General features: G+C 43.1%; 1 protein-coding gene across 3 annotated transcripts in view; it reads right to left on the bottom strand.

Moving 5' to 3' along the window:
* GREB1L (GREB1 like retinoic acid receptor coactivator) overlaps positions 1-25,590 on the bottom strand; it is a 194,658-nt gene that overhangs the window by 27,381 nt on the left and 141,687 nt on the right. For 2 of the 3 annotated variants that reach the window (XM_068237238.1, XM_068237240.1), the window contains 8 exons: positions 24,670-25,009; positions 19,437-19,552; positions 17,968-18,212; positions 12,278-12,843; positions 9,778-9,880; positions 8,764-8,922; positions 5,751-5,891; positions 1,597-1,733 (listed from right to left, as the gene is read on the bottom strand). In XM_068237238.1, coding sequence (XP_068093339.1) covers positions 1,597-1,733; positions 5,751-5,891; positions 8,764-8,922; positions 9,778-9,880; positions 12,278-12,843; positions 17,968-18,212; positions 19,437-19,552; positions 24,670-25,009 — 1,807 coding nt within the window. The remainder of the gene's footprint in view (positions 1-1,596; positions 1,734-5,750; positions 5,892-8,763; positions 8,923-9,777; positions 9,881-12,277; positions 12,844-17,967; positions 18,213-19,436; positions 19,553-24,669; positions 25,010-25,590) is intronic. The other variant, XM_068237239.1, reaches the window with a different exon arrangement.

Below are 25,590 nucleotides of genomic sequence, written 5' to 3'. Positions count from 1 at the left end.
CAAACACAGTGTATTTGGGACACGTGGATAGCCTGATGATGAACAAGTGGCAGCTGCAAGTATGTGTTTGATACATCGGGACACGCAAACATTGTGTATTTGGGACAGGGGGGCAGCCTGATGATGAGTGGCAGCTGCATATATGTGTTTAAGACACCAGGACAACAGACACCAAGGGCATGGAATACATGCAGACACACAGACACTGGGACATAGGGGACACAAAGACACTGGGACAGGCGGACATAGGGGACATGCAGACACTGGTACAAGGGGACATGTAGACATGGGGACACATGGATAGCAAAATCTGGGACAATGGGGATAGAAGACACTGGACATGGAGGAAAAAGGGGACAGAGGAAGGAGGACAGAGCACAGGGCATCAGACACCAGGACAGGGGACACAGGAGGACAGAGGACATGGAGAGAAAGGGGTAAAAAGAACACAGAGACACCAGTGGACACAGGGGGCAGAGTACACAAGGGGGGCAGAGAAACATAGGAGAACACAGGGGGCACAAGAAGTATAAGACAGACATAATTGGGGAAAAGGTCCATAAGACGCTCCTGCACCATGGACGCACCAGGTTTAGTATATTATTTTTTTCCCCTGGATTTTGTCCTCTATACCTAGGTGCGTCTTATAGTCCGGAGCGTCTTATAGTCCGAAAAATACGGTAAATTATCAAACGTTCAATAAAGTGTTTGATAAAGCTTAGTAAACTGAGGCCATTAATGTGTTTATTATAATCGTCGGCCAAAACAGAGTGATCTCCTGTAGTTATGCTCTGAAGAGTTCTTGCTGACAAAAAATGTTTACTATTTTTTGCAATAACTCTTCAGAGCATAAATACAAGAGATCACTCTGTTCTGACAAAGACTCTTCAGAGCATAAATACAGGAGATCACTCTGTTCTGACAAAGACTCTTCAGAGCATAAATACAGGAGATCAGTCTGTTTTGACAGATAGTTATAATAAACACATTATGCTTTGTTTAATGAAAAAATGTATTTCAGGGTTTTTACACAAAAGGTTTTTACATTTTTTTTGCAATGTTGATATAATAAAGTCTGAAATTGAACCTTGGATTCAAGAATATATATTATGTGGTTTTATTATCTGAACTGATCCTCTTATATACAAACCTGTTATTTTGCGTGTGGTGGCCTGCTCAAGTGGGGATCTCCCCTTCTAACCACGAGTCTCTTTTGACACACTCCCAATAGTATTGAAATCTATCACTAAACCAGTCAGCACTCGCCCCACACGCTTAGAGACTTTATAGAATAGAGCACAATAAAGACCCCCTCCCCCAAGAGTTTTAACCCCATTACAAATTTACCAAAAATAAGCAGAATAATAAATGAGCTGTATAAAAGACATCAAATGAGTGCTAATTTTATGTCTGTCAGAGTAGAGACACTAATACTGTTCAGCATAAAGGCTTGACAGATCAGCTCTTCCATTTTCCAATAGACAATGTTCAGAATTCAAATAAATCTGTCTAACAAGATTTGGTTCCGGCCATAGTATATATGTGATCCCTAGACTACAATAAGATCTCAGCATGCATCTGGAAAGGGTTTGGCACCTGTGATGAAGCATTGACATCCATGTACTGGTGGCACTGCTCGCAGTGGTGGAAAGTATTGTACGACGCATATTTTGTCAGCATCATAGAAACCGTTTCACGTTTCTGAGGTTCATAAGATCGTCCTCCTGATGGCTCTGTACAAAAACAGGATATAAAACACAGTCATAAGATGGGACTAGTACACTAAGACAAATAAATTGCTTGCAGTGTGCCTTTCATGTGACTGGACCATTGCACATGGGCTAAAAGGAGTGTACAGGCTTCAGCACCACTTGAGTCTCTGTATACCCTCACATATTAAAGGTTGTTTGCTGAAAGTGAATACATGCAGGTAAACATCTATTTAAAAATTTCCTATCACAGCACAGAAGAGTTCCTGTTTTTACATCAAAGTGAGTCACAAACAGGCCACATCTGTCACATCAAAGCAGTGCCTCCAAGTACATACTTGTAAAAGCACTCAAACCAAATTCTGCATAGATTACAGCTGGAGCCAGTGAAGTATGAGATGTATTATCTAGATTCCTATTCTAGGTTGGTCTTAGTGGTAAATAAATTGCACATTTCTAACTGCCCATAACTTGAGATAACCAACACTAATACTATATTCTAAAGCTGAATATTCAAATGACGACCCATGAAGATGGATCCTGGCGTGGTCCTTTGACCGCGTTCATTTCCCAAAGCATCTTCTTGCGGGCGGGTACAACTGACCGCGCACGACGGGCACACACGGAAAGTCAAGTGATCGTAGTACTTTGCACGCCCTTATCAGGGATCTGACCCACATTGACGGTCGTTCTCACCAAACATTGTTCGAGTAACTGTGCGCTTGTACCCACGTCGTGAGATAATTCATGGAAACGCTCGCTCATTGCTCAAAAAAAAAATATTGCAGGTCGTTTGTAAAATCGCGTAGTGGGTATGGGCCTTTAGAGTTCCCCCGTTTTTCTCTTTTCAGTTTGTTTCCCGGTGACTAATATAGACAGGACTTGTATAACAATAAAATACAAATCTTAATGCACTTTTCTGTCACATAAATCTGCCGCTGCATAATCTCAGTAGGGATTGTCAATGAGATGCAAATAACTCAGAGTTGATGCAGAATTCAGCATTTTTTTATACAAGTTTCAATAGAATGAAGTCAAGGAACAATTTGATTTGGTCCAGTTTTATGCTGCATGAATTTGAGTAAAAATGGCATGATTCTGAATCAACTTGAAATGATTTGCATCTTATTGACGATCTCTCTAAATCTATGCATGGTAGTTTCCTGAATTCTCTCCAATGCCCATTAATTGGTTGCCTGTTTACCAAGACCTATTCATAAGCTACAACCCTATTTCAACCAAAGTTATACTGTAAATTGTGGATTAAAAAAAAACACATGCTATGATTAGAAAATCATGTGAACCCTATACATCATTTCATTGAACATACAGAGAACATGGCAAATACTGAAACTGAAAAAGAAGTGTATAAAAAAATTGCGCTCAAATGGAATTGGATGCCAGAAACACATTTAAAGAAAAAATAAAAATATGTATATGGAGATGGGCATTCCACCTCCAGTTCAGTGATGGGCATAGGGTGACACATACATGCACAAGCTGTATACAAAGAACTGTGTCATACCAGTCTACCAGCTCTTGGAAGGAACAATCCCTCTGGCAAATGCTAAAGGTCCTGTTCAGACACGTCAACATAGAATTTCAAATCAAAATGTGTGGCTTTAAGCCTGAACAATGCTTACATTGCATCATTGTAACGTGTCAGACAATAAGTTCAGCAATTTGTTCAGCAGTGGAAAATGACTTGTGTAACTAGCAAATGCTGATAAATTCAGAATATGAGAAACTGTACAAGTAAAGCGTTCAGCTTGTGTCGGCATTCTCTCCAATCATGATGATAGCATGGGCATGGTCACCACTATGGCAAGCCGAACACCTGCCAGGAAAGAAGCTATTTTACTGGTGCACCTCACCTTTCCATCTCTCTTCAATCACAGTTATGGTGGCTACAAGGATACAATAAAATGATCCAATTTTACGGCACTTCAATAAAAACGTTCAGTTGTACAGAAATCGAAAAAGGTCAAGCAGAAAACCGATCAGATTTCACATTTTTTTTCCATACAAGTTGATTGGAAGTGGTGGATTTTCGGAATAATTTTTATGAACACAAGATGGTGTAGGGTAGATTGAGAAATTTGCTTGGAGGTATTGACAAAGTTTTCAACTATTTCAGCTAAAGCAAGCTACATATTCACATAGTTATATCTGATCCAACTGCTCAAAAGCCTTCAAAATCAAATATATCTGAAGGACAGGGTCCTCTTCTGTTACTGCCATAGGCAACATTATTATGAGAACGAGTAATGCTACATAAAGCACTGTACAGATGCTAATGCCTTTCTTCAAGGAAGTCCAAATTAAACAGAAAGTAAAGACATTAAGCCTGTGTTTCCTACAGCCTAAACATTCCATACTGCCCAGTTAAAAAAAAAATGCTATAATCAGAGATCTGCTTAGTGGTGTCTATTTCAAGTCAACGTTTCTGGAGTTGCGATGGGAAAGGAACATTCCTTGGGCCCACTTGAGCCCCCACTTCAGGCTGCAATTTGAAAAAACTATTGATGCCCCCATAATGGAATTCTCCATTTAATTGCATATAGCTTGAACACACAATGGTTTATATATGTGACACCACGTTTAATCTAAAACTCTACATCTGTCATCCAGAACAGCTCAGGAAGACAGGGATTAGGAGTACTAAGTGACAGGATTCTGCGGAGCAATTTTTTTTTTGAAAAAATATATAGTGGTTATGAGGCAAGTGTCAACCTCTTCCGGAACACCACCTCTATAAATTGCATTACAAAGGGTTGTGATATTAGCCTGTGATATAGGCAAGGTGTTTGTCCTTCAGTACCTCAGCCATCTCTGCTACATGCTGCCAGAAATTACAAGTAAAAGTGGGGAATGACTAAACTCCCCTGTGGTGTATAAAGTTTCAAGTGGACAGTGTCAGCCGTGGAGCACTCCTAGACTAGAAAAACGAAATAATAGACTATTTGCCGAAAGAACCTCTGGAGGTATCCAGCAAGCTACCATCTGTAGTCAATATCATTTGTGGACAAAGATTGTTTGTACAACACTGACCCTGCCCAATAAGTTTTGGGGAGGGAAAAGCCACATCCCTATTTTATACTGGAGGGGTTCAATGACTGGTTTAATATAAGTATCTAAAAACTGGCCCAGGCGACAGAATGTCGAAATCCACAGATGTTTAAAGGATTCCACAACCTGAAGTTTTGATCAAGAGTGAATGATTTGCCTAGCTGTCTCAACAAGTGAAAACAAGATTGATTTGATCCAGTTAACTGCTGGGACAGACATTTGCCCAAAGATTACATAAGACAGCTGCCAAAGAAGTAGGGCCAGAGTCAGCCAAGTTTATAAAGACATTGTCCAGGCAAAGTCAAATCTAATCGTTCTACTAAACGTGAGACACATGACCGAAGGAGGCGGCCTAATAGCTGCAGCCAGAGGTTCCATCACTAGGGAAAATAAGAGGATTGAAAGTGGGGAGTGCTGTCTGGTTCCCCTCTTCTGAATGTTGAATAGTTTTGACACATGCAAATTGAATCATATTATGGCTTTTGGCCTATCATAATATTTTAAAGGCAGAAACCTTAAACAAATCCAAATCTCCCAAAATAAGGGACTACTCAATTGTGTCAAAGGCCTTGTTAGCATCCAACCATCGCTCTGGTGTTAGAGTTTCTACATACGGTAGGTACAATAGGTTTAAGACATTTTATCTTATATTTAACTTTGTAGATCAGCCGAGGATAAACCCAGTTTAGTTTGGATGAACTACGTTTTTATGTGAATATATTTGCGGTATTCAGTTCGCTAACATTCTGGCCAAGAGCTTCATGTCCACATGAGGGAAATGGGATGGTATATTTTTGTTTAAGCTGAATTTGAGAATTAATACTATAAAGGCTTCATGCAAAGTGTCAGAGAGGGAGCCCTGTTAGAGGAGATGATGAAAAAATGCTGGGAATCTATGGAGGGATACAGCTTTGTTTTGTTTTTTTTTTAGATACCATTCTATAGGTATGCCATCTGGACCATGGGCCTTACCTTTTTTCAAAGAGCTCAAATCAAACTCCAGCTCCTCCATTACCATTGGTGGATCCAGTTCTTCTTTAGCCAAGGGCTCCAGAACCGGTGAGCTCAGGCTGTCCAAAAATTGAGTTATTTCAGTTTGGGTGCCTGCAGAAACTGAGGTGTAGAGATTACTAAAAAAGAGTCATAGAAGGCCACCACAATTGCGGTCGATGTGCAGCAAACAGTTCCATTTTCTAAAACAATCTTGGAATGGCTATATAAGGTGTACTGGTTTTTAATAGGTACAACAGGAGGTTGTTACTTTAATAACAATATTCAAAACTGCTTTCGGAATGGATCACATCCCTTCTTTTGTTCTTTACAACTGTGTTAATTCATGATTTCTACAAGCTGTTGATCATTCCACATATTTATTAGGGGATGGGCGAATTATTTCAGTAAGATAAAGCTTTAGCATTATTGCTAATAACAGTCATAGTAGCTATAAAAGTGCTCCCAAGCACGGCTTTTCCAGCATCCCAGCAAATTTCACTCATTTGCCATCCTTTAATTCTCAACCCAGGACTTGGCTATGCTGTCAAGGAACTCCACTAGACCGTGAAACCATCTTTCAAAAAGCATTATTCCTTGCATCTTAAAAATTAAATGTCGAGAGTATTGCAGAATGGATTCCACAACGGAACTATTCTTTATCTGCAACCAGAGGAAGCAGATTTGTGAAGTCCAAGAGCATATCAATATGGGACATAGTCTTCTGGCAAAGCATTCTTTTTGATTCATCATTAAACATGCAATTAGATTGGTCAATCACTACTTTGAAGGCACCCAAATTTTAGTGTTACTCCAATTATCTCATGAAGTGTCTATGTTAAATGGAGGAGGGTACAGTTTGAGGCCAAGGTAAAGCCCCTACCCTTATGGCTGGAGAGTGTACTAGTTAAGTGCTCTGCCTCTGACACAGGAGACCTGGGTCCGAATCTCAGCGGTTCCCGTTTAGTAAGCGAGCACCTATTCAGTAAGACTTTGAGCCCGCCAGGAGAAAAGCACAATATAAATGTTATTTGTCTTGTCCATTTGTAATAATCAATTTTAACTCAAGCATTAGAATAAGGTTTAATGTTGGCTATTGTTCCAAAAGAAGGATTTAGCCAACAGAATGACATGTTAGGGAAATCTAGAGCCAACTAGGTGTGTTTCTTGTAGGTAAACATTCTAGGGACCTGCCTCTTTCAATAATCACAGACTAATTTAAGTTTGAGGTTATTTAGGTCTTTCAAATACCAAGAATAATTTGGAGTAATAACAACGATCCATGAAGCAGTTGAATTGGGAATTGTGGAACCACACAAAACAAAAACTAAAAACTTGACATCAAAACATAACCCCTGAACTAGCTCAATTCCACCCTGTTTGCCATCTATAACTATTGGGAGCTTTATTGCCTAACAACACTATGAGAGAGTATTAACCATGACTAGTCACCCTCTGCCCAGAGTTGGTTATAACACATCAGACAACCTTGTTGAGTGCATTCTAACAATTTTAACACCTGACCGGCACCCAATTATTAATGTGACAATTGAGAGGAAGTGATCAACCATGTCAGGCATTGTGTGCAGTTAATATAAAATTTAACATTATCACATATATTAAGCCATAGATAATCAATTTGAACCCAAAATTAAATAGCCTAAAGGACAATGAGGCCTATCAAAAATATCAAACATGGCATAGTCTCTTAAGAAATCCTATAAGTTTTATGGAGAGTGATGTGAGGTTACTACCCAGGAGAAGAAGAAGAAAGAACATGGAAGCGGAAGACCTGTTTACAGGAGACTAGCATAACGCTGACAGGGGAAGGGGAAGAGAGTGGTGGTGGTTGGGGGGACCAGGCTGAGGAAGGGACAACTAAGAACTGCATGGTAGCAAGTATCAGAAGTACTCTCCATTTTTTAGGCAAAAGAAAAAAACACAATGGGCCTTTCAATTCCAAGCAGAGTTTGTTGTCTACAGGAACTAATTCACAAAGTCAATGCTCAAATGCCCCAGGAATTAAAGGATTGGTGGGGTCCACATCTTAGTTATCCAAACAGATCGCAGCTTCTTCTGGGAATGTGTGAAAGTAAAAATTCCCTTTAAATTGAATGTGTAAGCTTGCAGGATAAAAACATACTACATTCGAGGTGGTTATCCCACAAGAGTTTTTAAATTAAGGAAATGGGCCCTCCCGTCCTTTGAATATCATCGGAAAAGTCTTAATAAATTTAGACCTTCGTTCAATTATATTGTAGATACAGATTCTTCATGGCCACACAGAGGATTCCCAATTTATTACAATAGTTCTGTATGTTTGCCACTAAGGGATGTGTTTGCGTGCTGGTCGTAGGGAGATCTCAGGGAACGATGTGTACCTGTCCAACAGAGAAGGTGTGGGAAAGTGACATTATTTAAAGACTACTTAAGCCAGTCTTCCAGAAATACTTCTGGGTGCGAGTTCTCACTTTACTGCAGTTTTGAGACCTGCTTTCTAGTTAAGAAAGAATGCTTCTATGACCTTCAGAAAAATGTATAATGTATCCACAGTCCGTTTGTAAGCGCATTACAAAATCTTCCAGCTCTCTTCCTCCTTTCTTTTTCCAGGAGTTCTATACCCGATTATTTTTTTTTGTAACAATACCCTAGCTTTTTAGCATTACGTTTAAGAAAGGAGATCTCTGATTGAAGGGAGACAAGTTGCGTAATGATGGATAGATAGTTGGAGCCATTTACTATGCTTGGGTCTGCATTAACATTATTCCCCTGCTCAGCCAACTTTGGTTAAACATTCACTAGTATAAACCTAATAGTAAACAAGGTTATAATACTTCAAGTATGCTTTTATTTAAAAGACTGGAGCATAGTGATATAAGTATAAGGTAATAACTGGCAAACACAAGTGTTCCATAAATAAAAGAAAACTTTATTAAATGATTAAACACCAAGTAAAGCACTGTGTTGTGAGGTCATACAGGTAATAAAAGTATACCTGGCTTGCTTTGCGAACTGTTCTCTGTGTATATCGGGCTGACATGTCTATATTTTGGATCATGTACTGTGACATCAAAAGGTATTTTGCTGATAACTTCAATATCCGGCCAGAGCTCATTGTCTATTGCAGGTGTCTCCTCTACCTCTTCTTCCACAGCTGCAAGACAAAACAATTCTTCTGAGTGAAGTTACACACATCACACTGTAAACATACCATAATTAGATCAATACTGCCAAGGCAGGGCATTTGTGGATTAGCACCAGCTTGTAGAAAGAGCACAGTGCACTGTAGCTCACTTGCTTCCCTTTGCGCACCCCTTTTAAATACATTTCTTTAATATAGTAATGTAATTTAAGTAGCTTGACAATGGTTTTTGATACTGCTAGAGGATCTAACCAGTCAATACTTAAAGACATAAATCAATGTTCACTAGAAGGGTTTATGCTACTATTAAAAAGCAAATACTTTGGTCGCATATTGAGAAGACTGGATTCTTTGGTCTTTGGAGAAATCCTTGATGCTTGGAAAAACTGAGGACAAAAGAAGAAAGGGCCAACAGAGGCTAAGATGGATAGACCGCATATGTGTAGTTATGAAAGAAGTTGCTGAAAGAAGCAGTGAATGACAGACACATCTGGTGGGCAAAAGTACAAATGGTCACAAAGTGTAGTCCAGTCACCCAACTGAAGGCATCAACAGCAAACTCTGTGGTACTGTTGCCTATGGATACCGTTGCTTGGTTCGACATAAGGACACAGACATAACTGTCTGACAGTGTCTCTTGCAGCTTTGTTAATCTGCAGAAAGTGGCTGGTATTGGGGCTACTGGCCGGGCATTTTAAAAGCAATTTAGACATCAGCTAATCATATAGTTTATATTTAGATTACCAAAAATCTAAAACTCTGCTTCCGAGTGCCCACGGATGTGTGCAAAAATATGGAGCTAATTATAACATATATACAGTAATTACATGACTGCTTACTAGTTATTACATATAAAAAGCTACCCACCCTCAGTGATTTCCTCTTCATCATAGACATCTACCTCCAAAAGCCGAATGAGCATGCGGTACAGAATCCTAAGAAACTGCAAATAAGCACCAGTTTTTCCTGCCTTTAAAATAAAATGATATCATCAGTGAAAACTCTTTTCAAAGCAGTTCATGCGAAAAGGTATACAATGTGAGGTTAAAATATCCACTCATAAAATTCTATAATTAACTTCTCTTTGTGTAAGACCATTCATATTATAAGATGAGGTAAGACTTAATCAGATTGTAAGATCCATGGCAACATTTACTATAATGTCCAGTGCTTATAGAGCTGCTGCTACCAGTCCAACTACTTGCTTTTAAGGAACACATCGATATGGAGGCTGCCATCTTTACGTCTTCTAAAGATCCATAGCCATCACTTGACATTTCTTAACGATTCTTTGGGACAACGTTTTTTCCATGATATTGCGCAACTTAATTCAACTAAAATTCATTAAACAATGTTTCACAATGCACGCCACCGGCGGCGATCATTCATTTTTGGATGACCGCAATGTTGCCTTAACCACTTGAGGACCCACCCTTTACCCCCCCTTAAGGACCAGCGCTGTTTGTTGGGATCTGTGCTGGGTGGGCTCTGCAGCCCCCAGCACAGATCAGCGGGCACGCAGAGCGATCAGATCGCCCCCCTTTTTTCCCCCCTATGGGGATGATGTGCAGGGGAGGTCTGATCGCTCCGGTCTGCAGGCATGTTGCGGGGGGGGGGGGGGCACCTCAAAGCCCCCCTCCGCGGCGAAATTCCCCCCTCCCTCTCCTACCTGTCATGCCCGGTGATCCGGGCTGCACAGGACGCTATCCGTCCTGTGCAGCCAGTGACAGGACGTCCCCTGTCACACGGCAGCGATCCCCGGCCGCTGATTGGCCGGGGATCGCCGATCTGCCTTACGGCGCTGCTGCGCAGCAGCGCCGTACAATGTAAACAAAGCGGATTATTTCCCCTTGTGTTTACATTTAGCCTGCGAGCCGGCTATTCACGGAGCCCCCCGCCGTGAATTGACAGGAAGCAGCCGCTCGCGCGAGCGGCTGCTTCCTAATTAATGAGCCTGCAGCCGGCGACGCAGAACTGCGTCGCTGGTCCTGCAGCTGCCACTTTGCCGACGCACGGTATAAGCGTGCGGTCGGCAAGTGGTTATCGTTAGTCGGCAGAGATCCTAGATCCATCTGGCCGTGATCTGCCCATGAAATTTCAATCTGCCTGGCTTTTACGCTCATCCTTTGGCTTCAGTAGAGTTTGAGTTACACCCAAAACAGGATCGAAGCCAATGAAATCTGCACACCTAATCTGCATATTTGTGTTGGGCCAGTGACTCCCAAAGCATTACAAGCAAATAATCAGTAACAGCTTCTGAACAAGAATAATGATGGCAACCTCCATTTCCCCATTACTTTACCTGAAAGAAGAAAATCCACTGATTACCAAAGACAACCAATATATAGACACAAGTAAGGTGACAAAACTGGTTACAATCAATTCACATGGAGAGAATTCATTCACACAGGCACATACAATGTTCATCAGGGAATATCAAGCTGTGAACTCAAGTAACCGTGGGGGAGATTTATCAACGCATTACCAACAGTTTTTTTCTTAATCTGCTCTAACCAGCAGGGAGAACAGTTCTGCATGATAATAAGAACGTTCTTAAATCCTAGTAATAGTGGCAGTTTACCATGGAATTCTAGAGCTGCACTACAGTTAAGAGAAGTGCAAATCCATCCCTAAACTGGCGCAGATTAAGAAGTGCTTGAAAGCAGTTCTACAGCTGTAGAATTGCAGGCTAGACATGATTGCAGAGTGCAGGCTATACATGATTTGTGATGTGCTCCTCCCCCCTGCAGAGTTTCTCCTCAGAGCCTGCTGCTATCAATACAGCAGATGTGTTGGTTACCTCAGCAACAGCAATTCCCCTCACACACTGCACTGTCTGAGAGACCTTCCTAGCTCCTCCTATTGTACAACAGTTTTAGAAGGAATCTGCGCTATCTAATGATTTCTTAAGATGCCTGAGACAGCTCTGCACGGATTTCTAAAAACCTATTAATATTTTGTCTCAGATACTTTTGATAAATCTGGCCCAGTGTCCAGCACCTTGCTGGCTGTAGAGGGACTGGATGCATACCAGATTCTGAGCTGGCAGCTAGTACACTAATGCACCCAAGCCCCAGCTAACCAGATACACACACTTTATTACTTCCTGACTAATTATTTTTAAGGTCGCTGTAGTATTTATAGTATTTAACAGCTACACATTCAGATGAAGCTGTGATAGGAGACCACAAGATCCATGCAATGAAAAAAAAAATGTATCCAACAACAATAAATGTAACTCCTGCATATTTTCTATACACTATATCCTAAGGAAAATTTGTTTCAGTTATTCTTTTTTTGTGCCACTGCTGTTAAATAATGAGATAGTAAAAACACTTGATCCGTATCAACATAAGTAGATAATGACCTGCGGTGGCCCAGTCAGAAGGAGACGTCGTGGATGAATAGTCCTTGTCCCCACAGGCTCACCAGGGCTCACAAAGTCCATGTGATGCTGCCTGGCTGTTGTCCACTTCCGGTAATATAGGGACTGCTCTTCACTGCTCAAGTCCTTGGTTATTAAAGGCCTCAGTGATCTTATCCAGCTGACATCGGCATGGGGCAGAAGGGAAACCTCACAGAGTGCCTGCCCACTTTTATGAGGAGCTATGAGATTATAGGTAGCTTTTGAGAGAACCACAATCCTGGGTAATGATAAATTCGACCTTCTGGTCTTCCTCCCTGATTTTGGAGTCCACTGGAAAGGCTGTGTTGTTGATGATGAAGAAGAAAATTTTGATGTCGTGCTACTGGCCATTTGTGCACCAAGAGAATCGCATTCTGGACGGAGATCATTAGCTGTGGAATTTGGGTACGTTCCTTCATCCACTGAACTGTTTGCTACATTCTGAAAGCTGGAATTTGATGGCTGCCTCTGAGTTTCTTCAGCTGCACTTGATGAACTCACTCCATTTTCTGCTATGGAACCAGTGCCTAATAAAATATCAAAAAATGTTAAAACAAACCTGTATAAAAATGTGCCACACTAACATACAGTTCATGTGCAAGGAACTGCTACCTGTCTATTTTCTTTCTCTGGCTTTCAGAATTTAGGTTTGAACTATCTGACTTGCAAATGTGGTCGGTAAGTGTCTTCATTTTTACCTTAACCCTTTATCAGCCAATGTATTTAGAGGCTTGCACGTGCTCCAGGCAAATTTATTTTAGCAATTTTTTTAATGTATTTTTTATACATTTCCTTGCTACTAAATAGTAGGTATGTAATGTGTATTTATGGCCACTTGTCACTAGAGGGCAGTGTGAGACAATAGCAGATTCAGTTTCTATAGCCCCTGTTAGCAGAGTGACATCAAAGTATTCCAAGAATTTACAGCACAAGGAGGTCTGCCAGCAGAGTTCAAAAGCAGTGCAGAGATAACTATAGAAGCTGCTAATGGATTAGCTCAGTGTGTCATTATCAATTCCGCCGAGACGTTCTTTATCCAGCTGTCAGTTGGCCAATAAGAGCTGCTCAGGAGGAAGAAGCGAGCACAATTTATGACTGATTGAAGCCCCAATGCATAGGTAGTTAAAGGAAATTTTACAGCAAATTTACATTGAAACCAGATTTGAGGCGGTCACAAAATAGCAATATGTATGTTTTATGTTTGCTTTACTTCACACCCAGACATAAAAATGTAGACATCTGAGAAGTAAAATACAACCTCTATCCCTTTATTTTCATTGGAGTACAACTATTTATCACGTTTTATGTAATTGGTATTACATTTTTTCATTCAGGTCCGCTTCAATGGAGAATTCCTAGCTCTGTCAAATCACTAATGGGCTCAGCTAATTAATGTGGATACTCTAACTATAGAGGTGAAACTAGAAAAATTTGAATATTGTATCCATTTATTTCAGTAATTTAACTTAAAAGGTGAAACTAATATATGAAATCATTTAATTACATGCAAAGCAAGATACATCAAGCCTTTATCACTAGCTGATGACTCGGCGTTGCCCGGGTATGTATTTGGCTGGTGTTGGCTCCGCTCACTTTTCCAAATCCTAACACACAAACACTCAATGACCAAGTTTGTGAGCTTTGGGGTCTTTGACATCAATAATTTGTATATAGAAATCAAACAAATCAGATAGGCTGTTTGTGGCTCTGCCCCTGTCCAGCATTTGAACCCCAGCCAACCAATGACCAACTGTAGCAGGTTTGAGACATCTGCTATTAACAGTGTAAAAATAGCAGGAATGTAAATATCCCCCTTGAAAATCAACAAATGAATTTTGATTAGCCATCATAGGCTCCACCCACTTCCCTGAATATTAATCAGTCACCCAGTGATCATCTGGGCAAAGTTTGGGAACCCTGCCATTGGCTGCAGTTTATATTTTCCCAGTAAAATGTGTTTTTGCTCCACCCACTTTTTTGTAACCTGGACACACAGTCACTCAATGACCAATTTTGTGAGCTTTCAGGTTCCTGGCATCAAAAATGTGTGAATGGAAGCAGTTTATCCACCAAGAAAATCTGATTGGCTGTTTGTGGCCCCACCCCTTTAGTGAATTTGGACCCCAGTCACCCAATGAGATGAGATACAGACAATACTGCAGCCAAGGATCCCCTGAGGGGCAGGGGATTCAGACTGCACTGCAGCCAGTGGACACCTGAGAAGCAGGGACCACTGACTGTGTTTGAGAGTATGATCACCTGAAGAGCAGGTGATAAAGACTAAGCTATAGCCTAGGATCCCCTGAGGAGCAGGGAATACAGACTGTACTGCAGCCAAGAATTCCCTGAGGAGCAGGGAATTCAGATAGTACTGCAGCCAGTGGACACCTGAGGAGCAGGGACCACCGACTGTGCTGCAAGGGTGGTCACAGGTGGAATGAGTGATTATGACTGTACTACAGCCAAGGATTCCCTGAGGAGCAGGGAATCTGACTGTACTGCAGCCAGTGGACCCCTGAGGAGCAGGGACCACTGACTGTGCTGCAAGATGATCTCCTGAGGAGCAGGTGGTCAACAGACTCTGCTTGCAGCTAACAGGCACCTGAGGAGCAAGTGTCACAGACAGTACAGCAAGGCTGATCACCTAAGGGTTAGGTGACAGCCCTTAAGAATTCCCTCACTAGTGGCGAGACCCACTAGTGAGGGCAGAAAGGTCAGACAAGCAAGGTCAGCAACGATCGGACAGATATAGTACTGAGGCGGAAGACTGATTCGGTATCAAGGTACAGGCAGTGTCGGCAACAGTTATCAGATAGGCAGAAGTACCGAATCAGTAAGCAAGAGAGTAGTCAGGAAGGCGAGAGATCATAACAGATAAACAGTACTAATATAGCAATATCCTAGTCTAGGTGTGAAGTCCTTGGTTTCAACACCTGGGAACTAGACTAACAGATGAACAGTAGCAATATAGCAATATCCTAGTCTAGGTGTGAAGTCCTTGGTTTCAACACCTGGGAACTAGACTAAAGAATGGTACACAAGTCTTACAATACAATAGTACTAAAGCTATCAACTGAATCTGACTAAGTGTGAATTCCCAGCTCCGGCTGGTTCTAACACACTGTAAGATCTGACTAGGGTCTGAGTGCTCACACGTAAGCATTCGCAACAGCAGACAACTCGCAACTGACAGGCAAGTCCTATAAATACCCAGAGCGCTCTACAGCGCCGCCCCAGTCACTCAGCCAATCCGGAGCATAGCTGGAGTCAGCTGATTGGCTTGATCAGCTGACTCCCCTTCTACTTGCATAAAGGTCCTGACGCCTGGCGTGCGCGCGTAGCTCTTAATCTGTGTACACTCGAAGGACCAGGCGAACCAGCAGCATGTAGCTGCGTGGCAGAAGCCGCCGGCTGGAACGCGGAGATGGCCACCATGCTGCTTGCCCATGCGGCGGCATCTCGGCTATTCTTTACACTCTGCCATTAACAGTGTAAAAATGGCAGCAGTTTAAATATTCCCCTTAAAAATCAATAGGTGAATTTTAATTGGCTGTTGTAGGCTCCACCCACTTTCCTGAATCTTAATCCCAGTCACCGCGTGACCAAGTGGGTCAAGTTTGAGAACCCTGCGATTAACAGTCTAAGAATGGCTGAAGTTTACATTTTCCCATTAAAAATGAATGGCTGAAATTTGATTGGCTGTTTTATGCTCCGCCCACTTTTCCTGGATTTGTAACCTCGGTCACCAAATGACCAACTGTGCCAAGTGTGGGGACTTTGACTTGATTACTCCGCTCAGGTAAGAGGAGGGGGGGTGAGACCCGATCAGAGGCCGGGGATCGCCGATCTACTTTACGGCGCTGCTGCGCAGCAGCGCCGTGCGACGTAAACACCGGGAATTTCTTCCCCGCATGTTTACATTTAGCCTGCGAGCTGCGATCGGAGGCTCGCAGGCTGTTCACGTTTCCATGTAAAACCACTTACGACCAGCCGCAGCCTATCGGCGTTAGGCGGTCGTTAAAGCGGACCCAAACCAAACACTTTTAATTAAAAATATTTAGTTGCACCACTCTGACACATACAAAGATAAATAAACACTCCTTCAAACCTATGATCATTTCAGTGCATGCTTTTCACTCTTCTCTTTTCATAGCTAGGGTTATACTGGGGGCAGCCATTAGCAATTCCTCCATTGCCGGACACCATCTACTCCACCAGTTTGCCGGAAAAATCCCAGCAATTTGAAAGGAAGGGAGGGATTCCTCCAATAAATGTAAAATATTTTATATTTGTCATCATGCAGCTGAAAAAAGGCTGCTATTTATTATTATAATTTAGAAAATAGATTTTATTTCTGAAATCTTGTATTTTTAATTTGGGTCCACTTTAAAGAGGATCTGTAACATAAAAAGATCCCCTGGGGGGTACTCACCTCGGGTGGGGGAAGCCTCCGGATCCTAATGAGGCTTCCCACGCCGTCCTCCATCCGTCAGGGGTCTCGCTGCAGCCCTCCGTGGAGTCCGGGCAGCGGTGACGTCATTATTTACCTTCCTGGCTCCAGCGCAGGCGCTCTGACGGCTGTCGGCTCCGAACTACACGGAAATACCCGATCGCCGTCGGGTCTGCTCTACTGCGCAGGCGCAAGTTTCCGGCGCCTGCGCAGTAGAGCGGACCCGACTGAGATCGGGTATTTCCGTGTAGTTCGGAACGGAAAGCCTCCACAGCGCCCCCCGCTGGAGCCAGCAAAGGTAAATATTAAACTAACAGTCGGCACAGTCGCCGGCTGTTCGGAGGGCTGCGGAGAGACCCCCGTGGGACAGAGGACGGCGTGGGAAGCCTCATTAGGATCCGGAGGCTTCCCCCACCCGAGGTGAGTACCCCCCAGGGGATCTTTTTAATGTTACAGAGTCTCTTTAAGTGGTTAAAGTGTCAGACTCTAATCAGCTAATTAATCCAAAACACCTGCAAAGGGTTCCTATTTCATATATTAGTTTCACCTTTTAAGTCAAGTTACTAAAATAAATGGACCTTTTGCACAGGCCTCTTGGAAATACAGCTGTTGGAATACCATTCTTTTAAAAGGTGATTAAAGTGACATACCAGGTATTGATGTGGTCACTGAAAATCAGTCCATACATGACACCAAAATCTATGTATATGCTTTATATGCAGCAATTCAATAAATGACATGAAAACAAACCGAAAGTGAAATTAATCTTATGAGATTATTAATAGTATGTGTTTTACTAAAGGTAAATACAACATAGAACTAAGTCCCATACTTTCATGTTCAGTTTAAGAGTTTTATATTGAGACTTCATTCTTAACAGCAGCTGTGACAAATCTGTCTTGCTGAGCTGAAGAACAAACAGAAGTAATTACCTTTGAACTGTCCGACACTAAAACCTTATCACAAACCTTTTGTCAATCAGATCATTTTTTTCAGGAAATTCTAAAAGCGCATTTGCATACATAACTAGTTTTTAGCACTTGATATATTTAAAAACCGAATGGAACTTAAGATCATTTCTTAGTAGGGCTAATACTATATGTATCTATTTTTATCTCATCTTCAGGTGTACTTTCATTTACAATTAAACAATTACAGAAGAGTGAAAAGAAAATTATCCATGCATCGCACACAAACTAACCTGACGTTCCAGTAACTTCACTCCCATTACTCTGAGGTCTGTCTAGATCAATAAACAGCTCATCCGAGTCATTGTCGAGAGAGTTAACCTTATCACCATCCTTGTCACTGAGGTCCAGCACAGTGATTGGCTCCCTAACAACATCTCTGGATACATAACAGGAAGCTAGTGCAAGCTCTTGTTCCACCATTGTTCGCGTTACGAAACTTGAGTCAATTAAACGGAGATCGCAGTACTTCAGGGATCTGAAACAAAACGTGTGTGCTTAGTGCACATCAACTTGGCATGACTTCGTTCATACAGCCTATTATGCAGAATTGACCATTCCAATATTTTATACCAGACATGATAACATGGGGCAGCCACCTTATATTGGCTTTCATTCAGTCTTAACATGTAGAAATGCTTGAAAAAAGATTTTTTGACTACCCCACATTGGGCATGATTCACAAAGCTTTTTTCACCTGTTTTCCTTGGTTTTCACCTTATCTATGTTACTTTTTTTAAGCTCCTAAAGATCAACATTATAATTGAGATAAGTATGGTAATATTGAAATGAAGTTAATCAGGAGCAACTTCCTTTGAGTGATTATTTTGCTTGTAAATGTGCTTAAAAGTTATTTTTTATCAATTAGGTGATAAGTCATTTATAAGACGTTTTGTGAATAGAGCCAGATATAGTGAAAACACCACAATGGCGCCGATTTAAGAAATGAGAGCGTTAAAAGCCTGTCTGATACAATCTGGGGTTGAATTTATTAAAAATTGCCTACTATTGTTCAGCAGACGTCACCTGTGTCATACCAGATCTACGTAAAGATCATCAAAAGGTAAGTGTAGTTGAACAGCAGTAATGTGCACACACAAGCAATGACAACATTTGTATTAATTTTAGAATATAAAAAGTTTTACATATCCGGTGTACACATGTAGCTACAATCTCCTGGCTGCTATTTGTTAATGTTTCAGTAATCCTCATTATGCTCTGATAGGACACAGGCGAGAGTTGCAAACTGACATGAAACTGCCAACAGGTTTTATAAAAAATCCGGCCCAGGTTTGCTAGATCACACGGACTCGCCACTGATATCAAACCTAAGTAAACTGCTTGATTTAATTGGAGGTCGATTAACCAACTTGTTCCACTCATTTTCTGCACAAACTGGAGAAAACTTCTGCCCGCTCTTCAGTTGTACAGCTTAGTGCACTACATGCACCCATTATCACCCACCACTCCTTTCCCCATAATCTCTTGTGAAAATCCATATGAAATCTGCAGATCATCGCAACTCAGACCACAGTGACCAAACCTGCCAGAAAATGACTGACATTTATAACCTTGTGCTATTAGGGCCACTGACTACACTTGAACTCTGACAGACCAAGTATTTCTATGCACCGTGTAATTACTGGGATCCACAAGGCAGTGCAGATGGTCCTCAGGCAAAGCACTTATGCTACCAGTTTACCTTGGAAAAGTTTCTCCAAATGGATCCTTGCCAGCAAGTATCACAATACATGGCAGGCCTTCTAGATCCTTGTATGTTCTCGGAACCCAGTCCTCTTGCTCACAAGCGTTCCACACCTTAACACAAAACACCAGAAAACAAAAAGAAATCAATAGTCTCACTTGCAGCGTAGGGAAGTATACTGATGCACACATCTTTTTTAAACTCTTGTTAAAAAAAAAAAATCTTAATCATTTCTTAAAATATAAGCATTTAAAATGTCAGTACCAGGGGCGCTCCTAGGGTCCTTGGAGATCGGGGGCACCTGTGGGCACCAGGCGGGGGGCATATGTGGCACGGCAAAAAAAAATGGGCGTGACCATGCAGTGAGTGAGTGTGGCCATGGGTGGGGCCAAACGTACATGAACTTAGCATCGGTGTAAGCTACAGATAACTGGCCTGCCCATCGAAATACTGGATGGAGCTCTCTGTCCTTTATTTAGATAATTTACGATCAGTATAGGCATAGATCAAAGATGTATACGCACATACAATTCACTTATCTATCGCAAAGTGGCAACAGCAATTTAAACTACATACTGTACAAACGTTTTAACACATGCATGAACATTATGAAAAATCTAAGTTGAAAAACTGTGAAGATAAAAAATTTCATCCATCCTACTCCTGAAAAAATGTATTCATTTTTTTAGAACCTCCCAGTTTTATTTTCTGTTTTAAAAAGCTAAAAAAGTAGGTTTAATGCTATTGTCTCATGATGATAGTCTCGCAGTTAGCAATCATGTGACCCCCAACAAGACAAATTCAGCAATCATGAGGCCCCTATCAAGACAAATTCAGCAATCATGAGGCCCCCAACATGACAAAGTCAGCAAGCGTGAGGCCCCCAACAAGACAAATTCAGCAATCATGAGGCCCCCAAAAAGACAAATTCAGCAGTCATAAGGCACATAAATAGACCGCATTTCACATAAATAGGCATAATGCCCCCTTAATATGGTAGACATCTCTCACCTGGCTTCTGAATTCTCCTCTACTGGCTGCTGTGCCTGGCAATACGGTTTTTGGCTGGATTGGGGATGATGTGTGAGCTGAAAGGCCTGGCAGTGATGCTGTGGCCGATGTTGTGGCTGGGTTGGCTGGCAGTGATGCTGGGCTGTGCTGGGCTGGTTAAAGTGAATGCTGGCCTGACTGGTAGTGATGTTGTGGCCCTTTTGACAGTGATTCTGGGCTGGCTGGCCTGGATAGTTTAGGTAGCGACAGGTGCCCCCACAGTTAAGGTAGCGACAGGTGCCCCCACAGTTAAGGTAGTGACAGGAGTCCCCCAATTCAGGTAGGGACAGGAGCCCCCCAATTCAGGTAGGGACAGGAGCCCCCCAGCATATGTAGTGACAGGAGGCCCCCAGTTTAGGTAGTGACAGGCACCCCCCAGTTAGGTAGTGAGTAACAGGGACCCCCAGTTAAATAGTGAGTGACAGCAGGGACCCCCAGTTAGATAGTGAGTGACAGCAGGGACCCCCACCGTTAGATAGTGAGTGACAGCAGGGACCCCCCGTTAGATCGTGAGTGACAGCAGGGACCCCCATTTAGGTAGTGACAGGGACCCCCGTTAGTGAGTGACAGCAGGGACCCCCAGTTAGTGACAGCAGGGACACCCAGTTAGTGAGTGACAGCAGGGGCCCCCATTTAGGTAGTTAGTGACAGGGACCCCGTTTAGATAGTGACAGCATGGACCCCCAGTTAAATAGTGAGTGACAGCAGGGACCCCCAGTTAAATAGTGAGTGACAGCAGGGACCCCCAGTTAAGTAGTGAGTGACAGCAGGGACCCCCAGTTAAGTAGTGAGTGACAGCAGGGACCATCATTTAGGTAGTGAGCGACAGGGACCCCCGTTAGGTAGTGAGTGACAGCAGGGACCCCCATTTAGGTAGTGAGTGACAGCAGGGACCCCTATTTAGGTAGTGAGTGGCAGGGACGGGCCCCTTTAGGTAGTGAGTGACAGGGATGGACCCCCGTTAGGTATTGAGTGACAGGGATGGACCCCCGTTAGGTAGTGAGCGACAGGCGCGCTCCCCACCCCCACCTACCTCGCCATGTCAGACCTCAAGATTAGACGGCGACCCGACCAGATAGAGCGGGCGCCGGGCACAAATATGCGGAAGTGATGTCACTTCCGCATATCAGCGGTGTCAGCTAGGTCCTAGCGCCCGCTCCATCTGGTCGCCCGCTGATAGAGGTCTGAGTGACGCACTGCTGTCTGGCTGCTGGCAGCGGGGAAAGCCGGGGGGGGGGGGCAGCGGCGGCTGGGAGATCCGTGGCACCCCAGGAGAGATTGGGGACACGGCCCCCCCCCCAAAAAAATAGGGCTAGCGACGCGCCTGGTCAGTACTAAAATTTAACATTTATGCAGAAATGCTGCAAACATAGGATTTTATGGAATTAACAGAATAAATAAATACTGGGGCAAAGGGTGTGTTTTTTTACATTTTCAGCTTGTTCATAGTTTATAGAATTATTGTCAAGTTACTCAAGATTACTGTTGAAGTAATGGCCAAAGCAAATATGTGTAGTTAATAAGATCTCAAGTTTCCTATGCAAAAAGGGTTGAAATACTTTTACACACAAACAGTTTAAGCTTTAAAAGGTAAAAATTGGTTCACAAAATATAGAAAGGCACAGGGTGCCGGCCATGAGCACGAGTATACAGACGCCGTGTGAGCCTCTTACTCTATCCCTGGGTGTGTTCCCACCCACCCAGGCCGGCCGGCTTAACTGAAGCCTGTGTCGCCAGCATTTGTTGCTGTATGGGAAACACTCTCTCAATACAGCAGCAAATGCTGTAGAGTAAGAGGCACATGGAGACTGGCTAGCATCTGCCTGAATACTCACGCTCGTGGCAGGCAGCCAGCCTGGTCTTTCGTGCGCCACCCTGTATAAGAATTTCCAGTTATAGACAGCAGAATTTACATCCAGTGACTTTTCAAGAGACTTCTGTATTTGGATTGAGCCAGGACTGCACAGTAAGATCTGGAGAGAGCCAGGGCTGCACAGTAAGATCTGGAGTGAGCCAGGACTGCACAGTAAGATCTGGAGAGAGCCAGGGCTGCACAGTAAGATCTGGAGTGAGCCAGGACTGCACAGTAAGATCTGGAGAGAGCCAGGGCTGCACAGTAAGATCTGGAGTGAGCCAGGGCTGCACAGTAAGATCTGGAGAGAGCCAGGGCTGCACAGTAAGATCTGGAGTGAGCCAGGGCTGCACAGTAAGATCTGGAGTGAGCCAGGGCTGCACAGTAAGATCTGGATTGAGCCAGGACTGCACAGTAAGATCTAGAGAGAGCCAGGGCTGCACAGTAAGATCTAGAGTGAGCCAGGACTGCACAGTAAGATCTGGAGTGAGCCAGGGCTGCACAGTAAGATCTGGAGTGAGCCAGGGCTGCACAGTAAGATCTAGAGTGAGCCAGGACTGCACAGTAAGATCTGGAGTGAGCCAGGGCTGCACAGTAAGATCTGGAGTGAGCCAGGGCTGCACAGTAAGATCTAGAGTGAGCCAGGACTGCACAGTAAGATCTGGAGAGAGCCAGGGCTGCACAGTAAGATCTGGAGTGAGCCAGGACTGCACAGTAAGATCTGGAGTGAGCCAGGACTGCACAGTAAGATCTGGAGTGAGCCAGGACTGCACAGTAAGATCTGGAGTGAGCCAGGACTGCACAGTAAGATCTGGAGTGAGCCAGGACTGCACAGTAAGATCTGGAGTGAGCCAGGACTGCACAGTAAGATCTGGAGTGAGCTAGGACTGCACAGTAAGATCTGGAGTGAGCCAGGACTGCACAGTAAGATCTGGAGTGAGCCAGGACTGCACAGTAAGATCTGGAGAGAGCCAGGGCTGCACAGTAAGATCTGGAGTGAGCCAGGACTGCACAGTAAGATCTGGAGTGAGCTAGGACTGCACAGTAAGATCTGGAGTGAGCCAGGACTGCACAGTAAGATCTGGAGTGAACCAGGACTGCACAGTAAGATCTGGAGTGAGCCAGGACTGCACAGTAAGATCTGGAGTGAGCCAGGACTGCACAGTAAGATCTGGAGTGAGCCAGGACTGCACAGTAAGATCTGGAGTGAGCCAGGACTGCACAGTAAGATCTGGAGTGAACCAGGACTGCACAGTAAGATCACTGTACATTTGATAAATGATGCTAGTGACAAGTACAGCTGAAAAAAGGGAAATGTGAACACTCTTTACCTACCTACGGTATATTCATTTCAACAGAGCTGGCTGCAGTTCCTGGTGTGCAGAAACAGGTGGACTCTGTAGTTTCTGTATATTGTGATTTCACAGCATTCAGCCTGGCACTGCAGTAACAGGCCGACAGACTACAAATTGCAATCCTTTGGCTTAAGGTATTGTCCAAATGACAGATCTCTCTCTGATCAAATCTAATCGGAGAGAGATCTGTTGCCTGCCCATAAACCGCAGGCTGATTCCCGATAGATTTCACTTTCGTTTCTCGTCCCGACATCACATGCCGTTACCCCTGTGCACCCAATCGATCATGTAGACCCTACAACTTGCAGAATGTCCAATCAATATACGTGACCAATTTTGGCCTAAAATTGGTCGCATCACTGATTGGGCATGCTTTTGGTGGCACAGATTTTCACCCAGTTATTATAATCGAATTGGATGGCCACCAAGTCGCCTGATATTTGGCCACCTTTTGTAAATCATCCTAGAAATGTATGGATGTAATTCCAAATCATTTGTAATCACCACCTTGTTAAGCTGCTAGAAATAACAAAAAAAACCACCATTTCAAAGGTACATATATATCAAGACACACCCACTCCCAGGGCACACATTTTTGACCTATTGTCATCTAGTGCTCCTTATCCTGGTTGTTTTGAATAGTAATACTAACTGCTGTGAATATTATACCATTGCAATAAATAATACATTATACAACGATCAGCTGTTGTTGCGCGGAGCAGAACAATTAACAAGGCAACCTAGACAGGTGCCAGGGGCCCACCGGGTTTTTAAGGGTCTGACTGCCACTTTTTTGACCCTCTCCTACCTCAGCTTTCCAGAAAGACTATAATTGGGAGCCAAAGCTACCACCTTGCCTTGGGCCCCATTTCGTCTTAATCCTGCTTCAATTGTTGGAATTACAATGTATTGTTGAGCCATTTGCACATAAGAGATCAGTAGTAAGGGAAGCATCTCTGAGAATAGGTCTCACCTTTAATCTTGACACAAAGTGCTTGGCAACACAAAGTTCAGAAGTGGGATTACCCAGCAGCACTTCAAAACGATACTGCAAACCCAGTTTATCTCTCACTTCCTGAAGTCGCTCCTTGGCCAACATTCCCAGCTGCACAGAAGGCACTCGGATGATGAGCATGTGTCCCTGGCCAACTTGGTCCTTTCCAGGAGAGCTGAGCAGGTCTTCCATAATGCTCAGCGTCTCTGGTGTAGTGTGATCTCTGAGCGAGTTCATGGTAACTAAAGCTATGAGAGCCTCGGAATATTGCTGAATGAGAAGGTAGCATCGGATCACCATGCTGTGTAGCCTCGGGTACCTACAAAGGAAAGACCGTTTACTGGAGACAGTGTATCGACAGAAGGGAATCAAAGATAATTTAGGGTTATTCTACACTTTGGTGGGATAATGACCAAATTAATGAGACTATCTGGCATAAGAATCAAGAAAGCTGCGGATATAAAGAATGTACCATCTACTGAAACATTCAGCAGCATTCAGACTAGAAGAAACCAAGCTGTTCTGATGCTGTGCATCAATGCATTTGTATAGTGCATTTGTTGTGTTCTCTTCTGCTTCCTAGAGAAAGATAATGGAAGCAACCGCCTGCTAGTGCTCACTTTGCTTGCATTATCCCACATCTGACAGCAGCTGTTGCATACAGCAGGCAGACTGCATAGAGCTACAGAAACATACTGGTATACACAATCAAATCTCGCTTACCACCACAGGCACAATTCAGGCACAGTTTGTTACATGCATTTACAAAAATGAATTTTTTTTTAAAGTTCATAACCTGTTCAAATTCATATTCAAGAGTACCTGAAATTGAGCTTTTATCTGCAATATGTTTACACTATATTTTACAGCCACTGACTGGGGGAGAGGCCATTTAAAGGC

Source organism: Hyperolius riggenbachi, chromosome 5 (genome assembly GCF_040937935.1).
Source record: "Hyperolius riggenbachi isolate aHypRig1 chromosome 5, aHypRig1.pri, whole genome shotgun sequence".
Taxonomy (NCBI): domain Eukaryota; kingdom Metazoa; phylum Chordata; class Amphibia; order Anura; family Hyperoliidae; genus Hyperolius; species Hyperolius riggenbachi.
The sequence above is the reverse complement of the archived record's forward strand: the minus strand, read 5'-3'. Positions and strand labels throughout refer to the sequence as shown.